This window comes from Excalfactoria chinensis, chromosome Z (assembly GCF_039878825.1).
Source record: "Excalfactoria chinensis isolate bCotChi1 chromosome Z, bCotChi1.hap2, whole genome shotgun sequence".
NCBI classification, from domain to species: Eukaryota; Metazoa; Chordata; class Aves; order Galliformes; family Phasianidae; genus Excalfactoria; species Excalfactoria chinensis.
Window position 1 is genome coordinate 40,818,408 of NC_092857.1, and position 12,586 is coordinate 40,830,993.

At 39.6% G+C, this 12,586-nt stretch overlaps 1 protein-coding gene across 4 annotated transcripts in view; it reads right to left on the bottom strand.

Moving 5' to 3' along the window:
• Positions 1–2,627: 2,627 nt before the first annotated feature.
• Positions 2,628–12,586, bottom strand: part of AOPEP (aminopeptidase O (putative)) — a 175,551-nt gene continuing 165,592 nt past the window's right edge. For 3 of the 4 annotated variants that reach the window (XM_072359393.1, XM_072359394.1, XM_072359396.1), the window contains 3 exons: positions 9,026–9,112; positions 6,325–6,469; positions 2,630–3,365 (listed from right to left, as the gene is read on the bottom strand). In XM_072359393.1, coding sequence (XP_072215494.1) covers positions 6,329–6,469; positions 9,026–9,112 — 228 coding nt within the window. In that variant the 3' untranslated portion in view covers positions 2,630–3,365; positions 6,325–6,328. Of the gene's footprint in view, positions 3,366–6,324; positions 6,470–9,025; positions 9,113–12,586 lie in introns of all 4 variants that reach the window. The other variant, XM_072359395.1, reaches the window with a different exon arrangement.

Genomic DNA, 12,586 nt, shown 5'->3' on the forward strand with positions numbered 1-12,586 from the left:
ACCATGGGGGGAAGAAGACATGGGGACATGGGTAGCAGAGAAAGAAGCAGGAAAAGCTTAATGGAGAACGGATTCTTCTAAAGTGAAGCCCAATGTGAAGGAGGGAAGAGGTATCTTCTACAGAACAACTAATTATCTACCAGGAAAAAGAAACAAGAAATAGCTGCTCAGTAATGACTGCTAGTTTATACCAAGATGCCTTGGTTTCCTCCCACTTATTTAAACTTTTAAACACAACTACTAAAATCTTCTGCAATAGAACTGACTTAATGCTCAATAGCAAGACCTCCATCAGCTGTGAAAACATAAGTTTGCTGGCTGCAGTGATCTGCATTACATATTATGATGGATGGCATAGCTCTACAGAATGTTGGTTTTTTTTTTTTTTGTAGTAGTAGCCTTTTTCATACATCTCAACACCCTGTTATTCTTTCTCTTAACTGAGTGGTGGTTTCCAGCCTCCCGAAGTGTCCTTTTGTGTAGCAAAACAGTTTGAGGTGTCTTTGCAAATCATCCTTTGTCTTCAGCTGTACACATGTATTTGTGGATAGAAAAGCTCTACTTTAAAATCACTCCTATTAGCAGAGAGTGTTTCTGTCTGCCCATTGCCCAGCTGTAACTGTGGTGCCACCAGGGCTGAGCTGCCCCACCACAGCTCGTCTGCCACCTGACATCATTGCTGGCAGATATCCACACTGGATCCTCATGCCCCGGGCTCAACATTCTCTCTCAGGAGGCACTTCTGGTGAGAGTTGTCTCCAGGCCAGATCTGCTTCCTCACATTATGTGAGAGGAACATGCAAGCTGGTACACTTAATTCCCCTTCAAAGGAGAAAGCACAGAGCTAGAACAGCTGCAAGTACATCCCAGCAAAGCTGAAGACAAAACAAAGCAGAAGAACTGTTGTCAGCAAATTGGTATGTTTTAAGTTGTGTTTGTAACAGAAAGCATATGATCAGGAATGTGTCTCGTCTGGGGGCACAAGCTACCTCAGTCTCATTATAGGCTGTGTTCCTCTCAGCAAGCGACCCTCAGAAAAACAGATGGTGCTCCTTGCCTAGACGGGCAGAGTTTTAGCTTAATCTGAGATTCATTTTTTACAGTTAAATGCTAGAATCAGTTAGATCCTAACCATCTGCTGCCCTGGTGCAATACATGGGACACAGTCCAGCTTTCTGCATGGGGACCTCTAGTGGAACCAGGGCAAAGCCATCAGTAGGGAAAGGGCTAAACTGGGAGTGGCGGGGGTGGGCAGGGGGGAGTGCTTTATTTGATTCAGACTGGATTGCCTATGAAACAGAACAGGATGAAATGCAAGCAAATAGGGCAGGAACACACCTTCATGACTGCCAGTGCTGTTCACAGCCACATACCATAGTGTGCAATGTTTGCTGCTCTTAAAGACTCAGCATTCACCTCCAAAGAGACTCAACGATGCCACATTTCTGCCACATTCCCCACGTGCCAATCTCTACTAACAAAGAGTGTTAAAAGAGCAAAATGGTGATTTCAGTGTGATGCTCATATTCAGGCCTGGATAGATGTACAGCCTAGTAAGATATCACTCCAAGTGGTGATTTTAGTAAGTTACAATATACTTGTGGTTTTTTTGTTTGTTTGTTTTTGTTTTTTTTTCTTTGTTGTTTTTTGTTTTTGTTTGTTTGTTTTTTTAAATTTTTCTTTTTCCTTACTTTTATTTACTACAAAATGAATCCATATCCACAACACTCTCCTCTATGGAAATTAATTCCCACAGCTCTTTACATAATTCACAAATATTTGAAACTAATGCTACTGTTTCTATCAGGCTAATGAAGACACCTTTTCATAGATACAACAGTCTCACTTACTGGAACCAATAGCTAGGAATGAAGAAATGTGAAGCTACCCTAACTTCTTAATCCAAAGCTTCACTGTGTTCAGCAGTGCTTGGATTAGCAACAAGTGACCATACAGCCCTAGCTGTGGGGTGAGAGCTGTTCCGTCTGCCATTTTTTAGGTTACGTGTTGTTAGGCTTTTTATTCGCTGTTGCATTTTCACAATGAAGGACAAAGCTGCATGAGGGCCACCAATGTTCAAAGGCATGCTACTGTTAATACTGTTTAAACAGACTGCAACAGCTGTAGGAAGCTGTCCTTAGCAAGCAACTGAAAGAAAAAAAAATAACTGAAAGCAACTGAAAGGGGAAAAAAATAAAAAAATAAAAAAAAATCTCCTGTGCCAGGCAGCTTTCACAGTACTGGCTAAGACCAAGACTTAACATTTAAGTTAGGTGTCCTGTTTAAGAGCCTCATTCAGCTTTGGCTTCTTTCCCTGATGCAGTAAAGAAATAAAAAAAGTATGCTATTTGTTTTTTGATCTGTAATTCGGGTGACGGCACTATATCTGTACAGGAGAGGTCAGGAAGTAGGGTGAAATGAAGAGGAATGGGATTTCTTGGGTTCATGTCACCAGTGAGGTGCTTTTAAGAAACTGCACGCGCTGGACTTTTCCAGTGTAATTTTTCTTGTTAACCTCTATTAACCATTTTCAGCTTCTTCTGTCTTACTGTGGAATTGCAAACATTTTTTTTTTCATAGGTTTATAAACTGATTTTGAATGGCTGTTCAATGGAGAAACTACACATATGTGAAAAACATATTTATTGTTACAAGTATTGGATTTAAAACAACAGTGTACAAAGTAAGCATGTTCACAAGCATCTGTTTATTAAAGTCTTGTTTTCTGAAAGAAATAGTTGCACTGCGATCAGTGGAGATGCCAATCCTAGAAATGAAGAACTACACTTCATAGTTCAGGAAATAGGAAAAAAAAAAAGAGAGCGAGAGAGAGAGAGAGAGAGGAGAAAACATTTCCAGAATTTGAGAGGCTATTTCTGGTGGAAGTTAACCTAACCAAGGGGCAAACTTTTAATCTCTTCTTCTGTCGCATCCCATCAACAGATCAAGGCTGGTCACCCTCCAGAGACAATTCCATCTTCCAATTAGTCTTCCCACTCTACCACCCAGCTAATTTTATGTGAACTTTCTCAAGTGGCGTAGAAGTTACAGACAAAATCTTAAATACAGAATAAGAGTTCATCAAATTTCATCAGTTCCTGTCAAATTGTTTGTATCGTAGGGACTGCCTAGAGCCACAGCAGATTTTGTGTATGTGTGTACAGAGCTGGTTTGTGTCTGTGCATTTTTACCTGTTCTTGGTTACAGTAAGCCTCTGGAAAACAAACACTGAAAGGTAAATGTTTCTGTCAGCTGATTGTTTTAGCAGTCACTTAATCCTTCTTTTGATGTCTTGGGTCAAGGAAATCCTAGCACCACCGAGGTTTAGTAGGAGATAGATTAAAAGAATTTCTCTGTGATCTTTCCTGTAACGGAAAGAGCAGTAAAAGTTATTACTCTGTCACAATAAAGCAGTATCTCTGTGTTCCTCATTTTCAAATGTTATATTTTTAGGTTACTAGTAGAGCGTAACTGAGGTTACAAAGTTAATAAAGCTGAAATTGTACTTTAATGCACTGATTCCCATTATATCTTCTGTGAATGAAGTCTGAGTACTGGGAAAGGAAATCTCTTCAGAGCTACCACAACAATGTTTGGAGAAGACACAGAACAGCCAAACAACAAACAATTCCCCCAGTTATTAGCAGGTTACTCTGAAAATAATGCTGGAGTCGTTACCAGGGCAATGCTGTGCAATATTACACATATCCACGTACCTCTCATCACAAGCCAACAGTTCTCTAAACAGCACTGAGGTAGCTTTTCCACCTTAAGAGTATGGTGTTTAACATCAGGACAGCATAATGTACACTATCTTGATTTTAGACAGAAAAGAGTAACAAAGGCACAAAGGCTCACATCTTTTTTTTTTTTTTTTTTTTTTTTTTCCTGGCTCTCGGGCTCGACTCCTGTTCCTGCTGAACTGAGCCAGTATGTAAAATCAGAACTGATATCAGCTCAGTAGGCACTGGAGGACGGGTCCATCCATGCTTGGGTCAACAGCAGCAGCCGTAACTGGCAGCTCCAGTCGGAAACAACCATTTCCTACACAGTGCTATGCTACAGCTGCACAGAAAACACAGGAGCATCCATTGAAGAAGAGCCTACAAAACAAAGCTTTATTGACAATTCCAGTTTACCATCACAAACACTGATTTCCTCTGAACTTTAGAAAAGCTCTGTAACCATGTTACTGTAGGAAATACCCTATTTTTACAGTCAAACAGAAGAAGTGCTGATCATTTGCAGCTAAAAAAAATGTCTTTGGTCCTCTCCAGCTATCTTTGCCTCTCAGACACTCTACACTGTATTTGGCACACCAGCTCTAATTGCAAAGTTGCCCGTCAAGCACTGAATATTCTCTCCCCTTTGCAGGCTGACACTCTAGAAACATTCTCATCTCACCTTCTCTTCAGGTGCAGAACTTAGCCACTGTGAACAAAGAGGGAAACAATCACTGTTCACCAATCAGCTAAGCTCTGCACCTCACCAGAGAGGTCTCCGTCTCAGTACCACTAATTATCAGACGAGGTTCTTCCATGGTGCATCTGCGCCTTCCCTCTTTGGACTTTTTTGTTTAATGGATGGAGAGGATGCCACAGTGTACATGTTATCAGATGTTATAGACATTTTCAGAGTAGCAGCTGCGGTTATGGCTATGTGGTAATCCCTGGCAATGTGATTTTAATCTTAACTCACAAATCATCATGCCAGGAACCCAAACAGCCACAACATTAAAAACAAAACAAAACAAAACAAACAAACAAACAAAAAAAAAACCCCAAAACAAAAAAAAACAACCCACATTCCTAGTGGCACTTCAGCTTTTTTTTTATAGCTCACCATGCATTTCTATTCTGTCTAGAAGGTCAAACTGCAATTCTAGACTATTGTGCATAGATAATAGATAGTATTCCTGTGCTAGACAGATACTTACCTCCAGAAGTTGTAGAAATCATTATGTCATTACTTAAAGAAATATAGGAAAATGGTGCCAAGTATTGTAGTACCAGAACAAACTGCATCTTCCTATTCCTGGCATCTACCAGATATAAAATACTGTATGTAACTCAAATTACCGTGTGTTCCTGATAACTGGGAGACCATGTAAGCAAGTCCCTCAGCTCTATTTATTTAGAAGGTAGTCTCCTAACTATTACTGCTACCCCTTGCACTCTTCAGTCTCCACCACATTTCTCATAAAGGTTTTCTGGTAGACATACTGCTTGTCTATACAGAACATGTATAGACAGACATGTACAGAGCAGTTTACAAACGAACTCGTGTTCATGGTATCTTCACAAAAATAAATGCCACGAATTCAAGTGGAATGTACATTCAAGGAATGCCACATGTACAGGCTTGAATTGGAGGAAAAAAAAAATAAAATCAAGATTCCTACTAAGTACTAGTTAGAAAATAACGATCTTGCTAAATTAGAAGCCTTAATTTTAAAACAAAAAATCAACTGTCCCTTATGCGAACAGTCAAGGCTATCAGTCTGTCAGATGAGCTATATCATTAAGCAAAAATGAGAGGTATACTGGAAGAGATATTCACATTAATCTTTCTGGCTATATGTTTAACACACATGTACAAACACTGCGAAACAATCCAAACAGACTGAGAGATGGTATCTTTGCAAATAAAAATTTATAATCTCCTTGTACAGAAATATTTTGTGAATATTTCTTGCAGTTCCACTTCTTCTTTACCAAATCTTCTCCAGTAATTTCAGAAATAAGTTAGATTATGTATGACATTAACCAGCATCTTTATGAGAAGGGTACTCTTATAACCAGTCTCCAAACACCTGACTACACTTTACACGTTTGAATGAACAAACTGTTCTCACAAGATTCAGATTTGGTGTGCAGTGCACAACTTCGCTATTCTGTTTTGGGCTCAGATACTTTTCAAAGACTGTGCTACCAGTACAATCAGCATCTGCTTTGTTAAACAAAAGTGCTTCTCATACAGGTGCAATTTTTCATAGTGTATACTGTAGACAGGGTTAAGAATTCAGAATAGAAAACAACTGTAGATAGAACCCGGCCTTTCCTGGCTATCCTGACTTACAATGGGCCCTCATACAGTCCAGCACAAAGTTTAAAGCAAAGCACCTCCATGCAAGTGCCTACACATCTAACTCACACTCCAGCAGCTGGGATTAAAATAATAATAATAATAAAAAGAAGATATTTAAACAAGAATTACTTCTAGAGCTAAGCAGCCACAAGCTCTGTGGTTTGCCTGTTCAGTGAGCTCTGCATATTCTTCCTTTATGAGGCAAGATAACACATTTAATTCAAAAAGAAAACTCACCTCCTCAAAATAGCATCTCTGCCACCACTTTGGCAGAGGACATGTCCATTTGTTCTTGTGCTACAGAAAAGCATCTGTATGCAAGTTCTTGCTGTTTTGCATCTTCATTCACCATTAATTCACCATAGAGATACACACCCATTGCCTGAAAGAAGAATGCAACATACAGTTATCCTGTTATGACTAGTTGGACGGTTTTCATTTTGTTAACCTTCAAATACTCAATTCAAAAACACTATAGAAAAGGCCTTATACTCTATAGCATACCTTTCCACAGAATGCAATTTTCTCTGCCTCTCTGTGGCCTAAGCTTGCCTGTGTTGTATTGAGCGTGTAAAAAAAAAAAAAAATTAATTTAATAAATGTCATGAAAAGAAACTGCTTTCTCACCCCATTTTTCTTGCTGCTTTTGAAGTTGAAATCTGTCTTCTTTTATCCACTACCTGAAATGCCCCTTAAGAAAACAGTTTGTCCTTCCTTCAACAGGATGCACATTTTCTTTCCAACTGGGACATTTCCATACGCACTAATAAAGAGCACATCAGCTAGAACTCCCACTCCAGAATTCCCACCTGGCAATTCTGTAACTTGAAATCAACAGTGGGTGGCTAGGTCTGTGTTTAAGAGTTTCCTCTTCACATCTGAGATATGCTTGGACCTTCTGTAAGGATTATGTCTCTTAGTATTCATCCTGGACAAAACTAGGCAGCCGAGCATGTGAGAGTAAGATGTGGACCCTTTTGCTAGCAGGTAGTAAAGCACTGGCCAATTTAATGAGAAACACACTGGGCACTGCCTTTTTTTTTTTTTAATTTCTTTTTTTTTCCCCCTCTCTCTATTCTGAAGAATCAAATTACAGGAATTCTGTAAGGGTTAAGCTGCTCTTATCAAAACTGGATTACACATGTGAAAAAACATTAGCAGCTTAGCACATCAACTTCTACAGTTTTACTTAATGCTTGGACAGTTGCAAGAGAGGAAAAATAGGAATAATATTGAAAAACACAGTTTGTAGTACTGTTTCTCACAATTTCTAAGACTGACTGATGAGATTAAAAATTAAGCTTCATCAAATGGTGAAATTTATAGTTTAACACTGACTGAAATCAAAGGGAGCAGCCTCAGTCAGACATAAGACTGCCAGATGATGTGACAGTGCCCTAACCACACTGTCCTGCATCCAGAGAACCAAACCCCAGATTTCCAGCATCTGCAGCTGCTGATCACACTGCCTTGGAGCTGGGTTTGGGTTGTTTTTTATGGTAAACATCAAAATGATGGAATTTAGATAGAATAGAAATTAGCTTCTCTACTCAGTAACCTTAACGTTAAAATGCAACAAACATACTGAGCTTTTGTAATCCTGGAGAGAATTAAATAGCCACACCTGCATTTTTTTCCCAGACCTAAAAAACAAGTATTTCCAAGTTTCTCATGATCAGTAAGGATACACAATCACTCTGATTTGAGTTGTAATGATTCCAGAACCTGGTTGAGCCATCAACTGTTTCTACTGTTGGAATAAATTCGATGAAAGATACTGAAGATTACATGAAAAAAAATGTTGCAAAAATTCTTTCCCTGCCCTGCAGAAAACATTTGTATTTGTTTATAATCATACTTGTTCTAAACATAAAGCAAATCAAAGTGTTTGTTTGTGTGAACTTGATGATTCCCCCCTCTCCCCTCCTCCTTTCTGCTGGTGCATATCTGCATCCTTCCATATGAATAAAATATGCACAAGAGCACAATATATATAACTCCTTATTGTCATAACTGATGTCATTATATCCTCTGGAGGCAGGGGGGGAGTGGGGGGAGAGGAAGGGGATGCATTGTTTGTGTTTTATTCTTTAAATAGAAAACGTGCCAAGAAGTCTTGGACCGTTCTTGGCTGATATGTAAATAGTCAGTATGCTCCAGAGCTGGAAGAATTAGCACAAGAGACTGTAACAGAATTTAGTCTGAAAGTACAAAAATCTCATAGGCTGTACATGTCTTTGCTCATTCTCAACATAAAAGACAAAGGCGTGAAAATCTTCATGATTCTCACATACTTTGCAACATTTTCTATTGTAAATCTCTTTTAAATGTATCCATTATACTACTCTAAAAATAAATAGAAGTGAAACCAAAGAAACAAAGCAGAAGTACAGTTACAACAGTAAGATCGTAATAGCTCATGTTAATAGCCACATTAAATACATTTTGCATGGCTTCTTAAAACCTTCAAAATTGTCTCATTAACAGTGGAAATACCTTCATTCTCTAGAAGAATATAACAGTGCTATGCTTCTCCATCTGTACATTGTCATGAAAACTTTAGCCACTGTTTTGCACTTAAGTCATACCTACTTGGATTAACATTCACAACTAGACTTGCCTTTGCCACCCTGCAAATCCAGCCAATCCTGAGAACCGCTTTCCTCACATCACTGTTTCCTCTGGCTTGCATATAATGGAAGCAGTGTGAGAGAATATACCTTATTTTACCAACTATCATAAGAACAGAATGCTTTAGTGGGGCTGATTACCACCCAGGTAGATTTCTTAAATTACAGAGCTTAAGGAAAGGGCATAACCTAATTCAGCATTTAAACTGCAGCAAGTAGATGCAATAAAACAAGCTTTTAGTTTCACATGACTGATTTCAAGGTGTGAAAGGTGATTATTTTGAAAATGCTGATTAAATCAAACAGACCTGGTCTTCTCTGAGAAATTTCTCAACATCTCCATATCCAGGCACATATTTGTGTTTAACAACAAGTTCACACCAGCGATGACGAACCTATGGAAAGCAGGGAAAAAATAAAAATTAAAAAAAAGAAATTTCATTTGTGTCTTTCTGGGATTTGGAGCCCCACAAGATCCAAAGGTATACCTCTAATTCCAGATTAGTTAACTAATCTATATCTTAGCACCAACTCGCAGCATCTTCTGTTTACAAATCTGTCTGCACTCCAAAAGCTAGGCTGTTCTACCACACAGAGGAACACCAGTTATTAACATAATGTAATGAAAAGTATTGAAGTTTTCAAGCAAATCACAATTGAAATAAACTCATATTTAAGTAGCAGGAACATGTCTTCGAAAAGCACGTACTTTTTGCTGTTTCTAAGTTTCTGTTCTTTATCGCCTCTGCAGCACAAGCACTACCTTGCATGGCTTTCTCAGCTGTATGCAATAACCAGTCTTTTACTCTATTACTGACTCAGCATTGAGCCTAAAGGAAAAAAACCAAAACCAAACAAAATAAACAAACAAAAAAAACACACACAAAAAACCCCACATTCTCATGGTTTTGTAACGTTGCTGTCAACATTCCACATCATAACATCATGTGCAGTATGGATCATTGGAAGGTTCATACTCCAGTTCCGTGGAATAACAACGTCCCGAATACTCCGCTCTCAGAAGAAAACTACGTATCCCAGAGGACTTCGTGGCCAGAGATAAGTCACAGGAGGAGGACATATATAATCTCGCTCCCAAGCTGGAGAATCTCTCTCTCTTGGACTCTCGGAGAGTGAGAAGCGTTCCAGCCATGTCACCTAGAGCTCACAGTAGGCCTCTCAGTTTTTGGGGACTCTCTCTCTGTTTTGTTCGATTTATTAGCCTCAATCATATTATATTATATTGTGTTATCTTGTATTCCGATATCATATTTAGTAAAATAAGTTTTCCTCCTTAGATTGCTGCAGCTGTTCTCTTTTCCCATTCACCTTTTCCCTTCCCTTTCAGGCCAGGGGCCCTATGGGGCTGCTGACCCCTGTCATGGGCACGGGTAAATGTAGATAACCTGTGACAGAAAAAAACACTCTCCTGCTCCTCTTGTTTCAGCCTTTGTTCTTATAGTTAGCACTTGTAATTGTAGGAAAATGCAAGAAGTCTTAGTATTCTTTCCCCCTTGTCCTTCAGGACAAAAGTCAGAGGACCTCATGTCCAAACTTCAAAAACAGCTCAGGCACCTGGTTGGCACAGTGCAAAGTCAGTCCTCAAACACTGTTTTTCATGGATACCTGCATAGAGAGCAGAGCTACAGGAGTGGATATGCTCATATGCTTCTACTACCTCACATAGTGCAGGTCTGCCGTACATTTCTGCCACTGTACAATTACTTGAATTCCCACCACTTTGCAAAAGTCTTTTCCTTAATCATTCCTTCCTCCATTGGCTACCCGCTCCTGGCAGCAATGCTCCTTTCACAGTTTGAAAGGAAAACATTGATTTGTTGAGTGAGATTTGGAACAACACATACTTTTCTTTCTCTCTTTTGTTTTTCTCAAGGTCATTACAAATCCTGGCAGAACCCCAGCCCTGACATTCTGGAGAGCTGCCAGCTGGGGCAACATGTCTTATCCTCAGATTACACATTTACCTCCTGCTTCCCCAAAAGCTTCAGCGCTGTCATGGTGCTGCAAACTAGAAGAGCACCAGCTGCTGATGCCGGGCCCATGAAGCAGTCAGCAGTACATCTGGCCTGTGGTGTGTTTTGGGGTGCAGTGTGGCAGCACTAAGGCTGTTCAGTGTGCAGGAGGGCATGGCCTTGCCAAGGAGACATGGAGGGTGGCTGGGGCCAGGTATGGACTACACAGCACATAGGCTGCTGTGTAACACAGCAAATGCAGTCTCTTCTTGGACCTGAGTACTACAAAGAACCATTTTTTCTTATATAATCCATGCCCTAGGCTCATACCACACACATGACAATTTTATTCATATAAGTGGAGGATGGAAAAAATAATTTTAGTTCCTGATGTCTCATCCATTTCTCAGAGCAGGAGAAGTAAGTTGAGCCCCTCAGCTTTGCAGTGTAACATATGTGTCATGTGAGCAGACACAAACCAGTGTCAGAAGGAAATTCTGAAAGAAATTCTCATGGTAGGACTGAGCTAACCATACCACATCCTGTATATGCTCATCTTGGCTCTTCTTTTCCTCTCAGAAGCCAATATACAGTGGTGAAAATAAGAATTCATCAGCCTTCTCCAAATTTCCTCTCTGTGATTTCTCTATGCTCTCCTGCATGGTGCAGAGACACAGACCATATGTCATTCTGGCTCGCTACACGGGACCAACTCAACCTAAGAAGCGATTCACAGCCACCCTTTCCACTACTGCTGGCAGCATGCACTGCCTTCAGCAGAACCACAGCAGCATTTGCAACCTCTCCAATGATCCTGCTGCCTGGCAGCTGAAGGCACCATCCACCAAAGCTGGAAATGCTGTTGGCTTCCCTGGCCTGGTCTTCAGTCTCAGAACTGCTCTGCCCAGGAGGGGCCTGGTTGCACCTCTGATCTCAAATGCACACTCCTGACTCATTCCTTCAAACCTCTTCTGAGGTTTGTAAGTCACCACATATCTCAGCTGTGCTTTTCTGAGCTACAGTTCAGTGTCACTGACATGTCAACCCACTGACATGTTTCTACAGAAATAAATGAAAGATCTACGTACTGGTTAGCACCTAGGGTGAAACACCTCAAAGAGCTGCTACTGCCAGATAGCAGAGTGCCCAGGTTGGGACCATCTCCCTCCAGATGTCTCATATTAACTCTTAATTTCACTTCAAGAAAAATACACGGTATCACACAATCATGTGCAACTCAAATACCACCTGTATTTTGACAGTGCAGTGCAAAATGTTTTGAAACCAAAATAATAATGTAGTAAACTCTACGTAACATTTCAAACCAAAATGATAATGTAGTAAAATCCAAATAACATTTCAAATGAAATAAATGGTTACATAAAATTCACTGATAATGTAGCTCTAAGAAAGTACTTTTGTTCTAATAGTCTGGGCCACAGTCTTCTGGTAAATGGTGCTTAAAGCTGGTGGAGTAAATTCATGTCAGACATCAAGTACAGACATCAAGGTCTCCACTTGCAAAAGAAAAGCTCCCAGTGACATATTTGTGGAAGTATATTTTTTTATTAGAGTGATGATTTTTATCTTCTGACCCAGGTGATAACTTGCTTTGTCTAATCTGTATTACTCTCCTGAGCTTCACACAAATAAACAGACTTAGCTAAAACAAATACCCTCACAGAAAGTTTTATATGTTATACTGTAATAATCTAGCTTGTTAATATTCTCAATCAAATATACAAAGGCAAAAAATAAATATTTTACTTCTGAGGTCTACAAAAATAATTTAGAAAGCAAGTAATCTAAGCCATGACCTTAAGAGAGAATAGAAGAAGAGAATAGAAAAAAAAGAGAAGAAAACTAGAGTTGTACTCAGCTCCTGGTCTGCAGAAT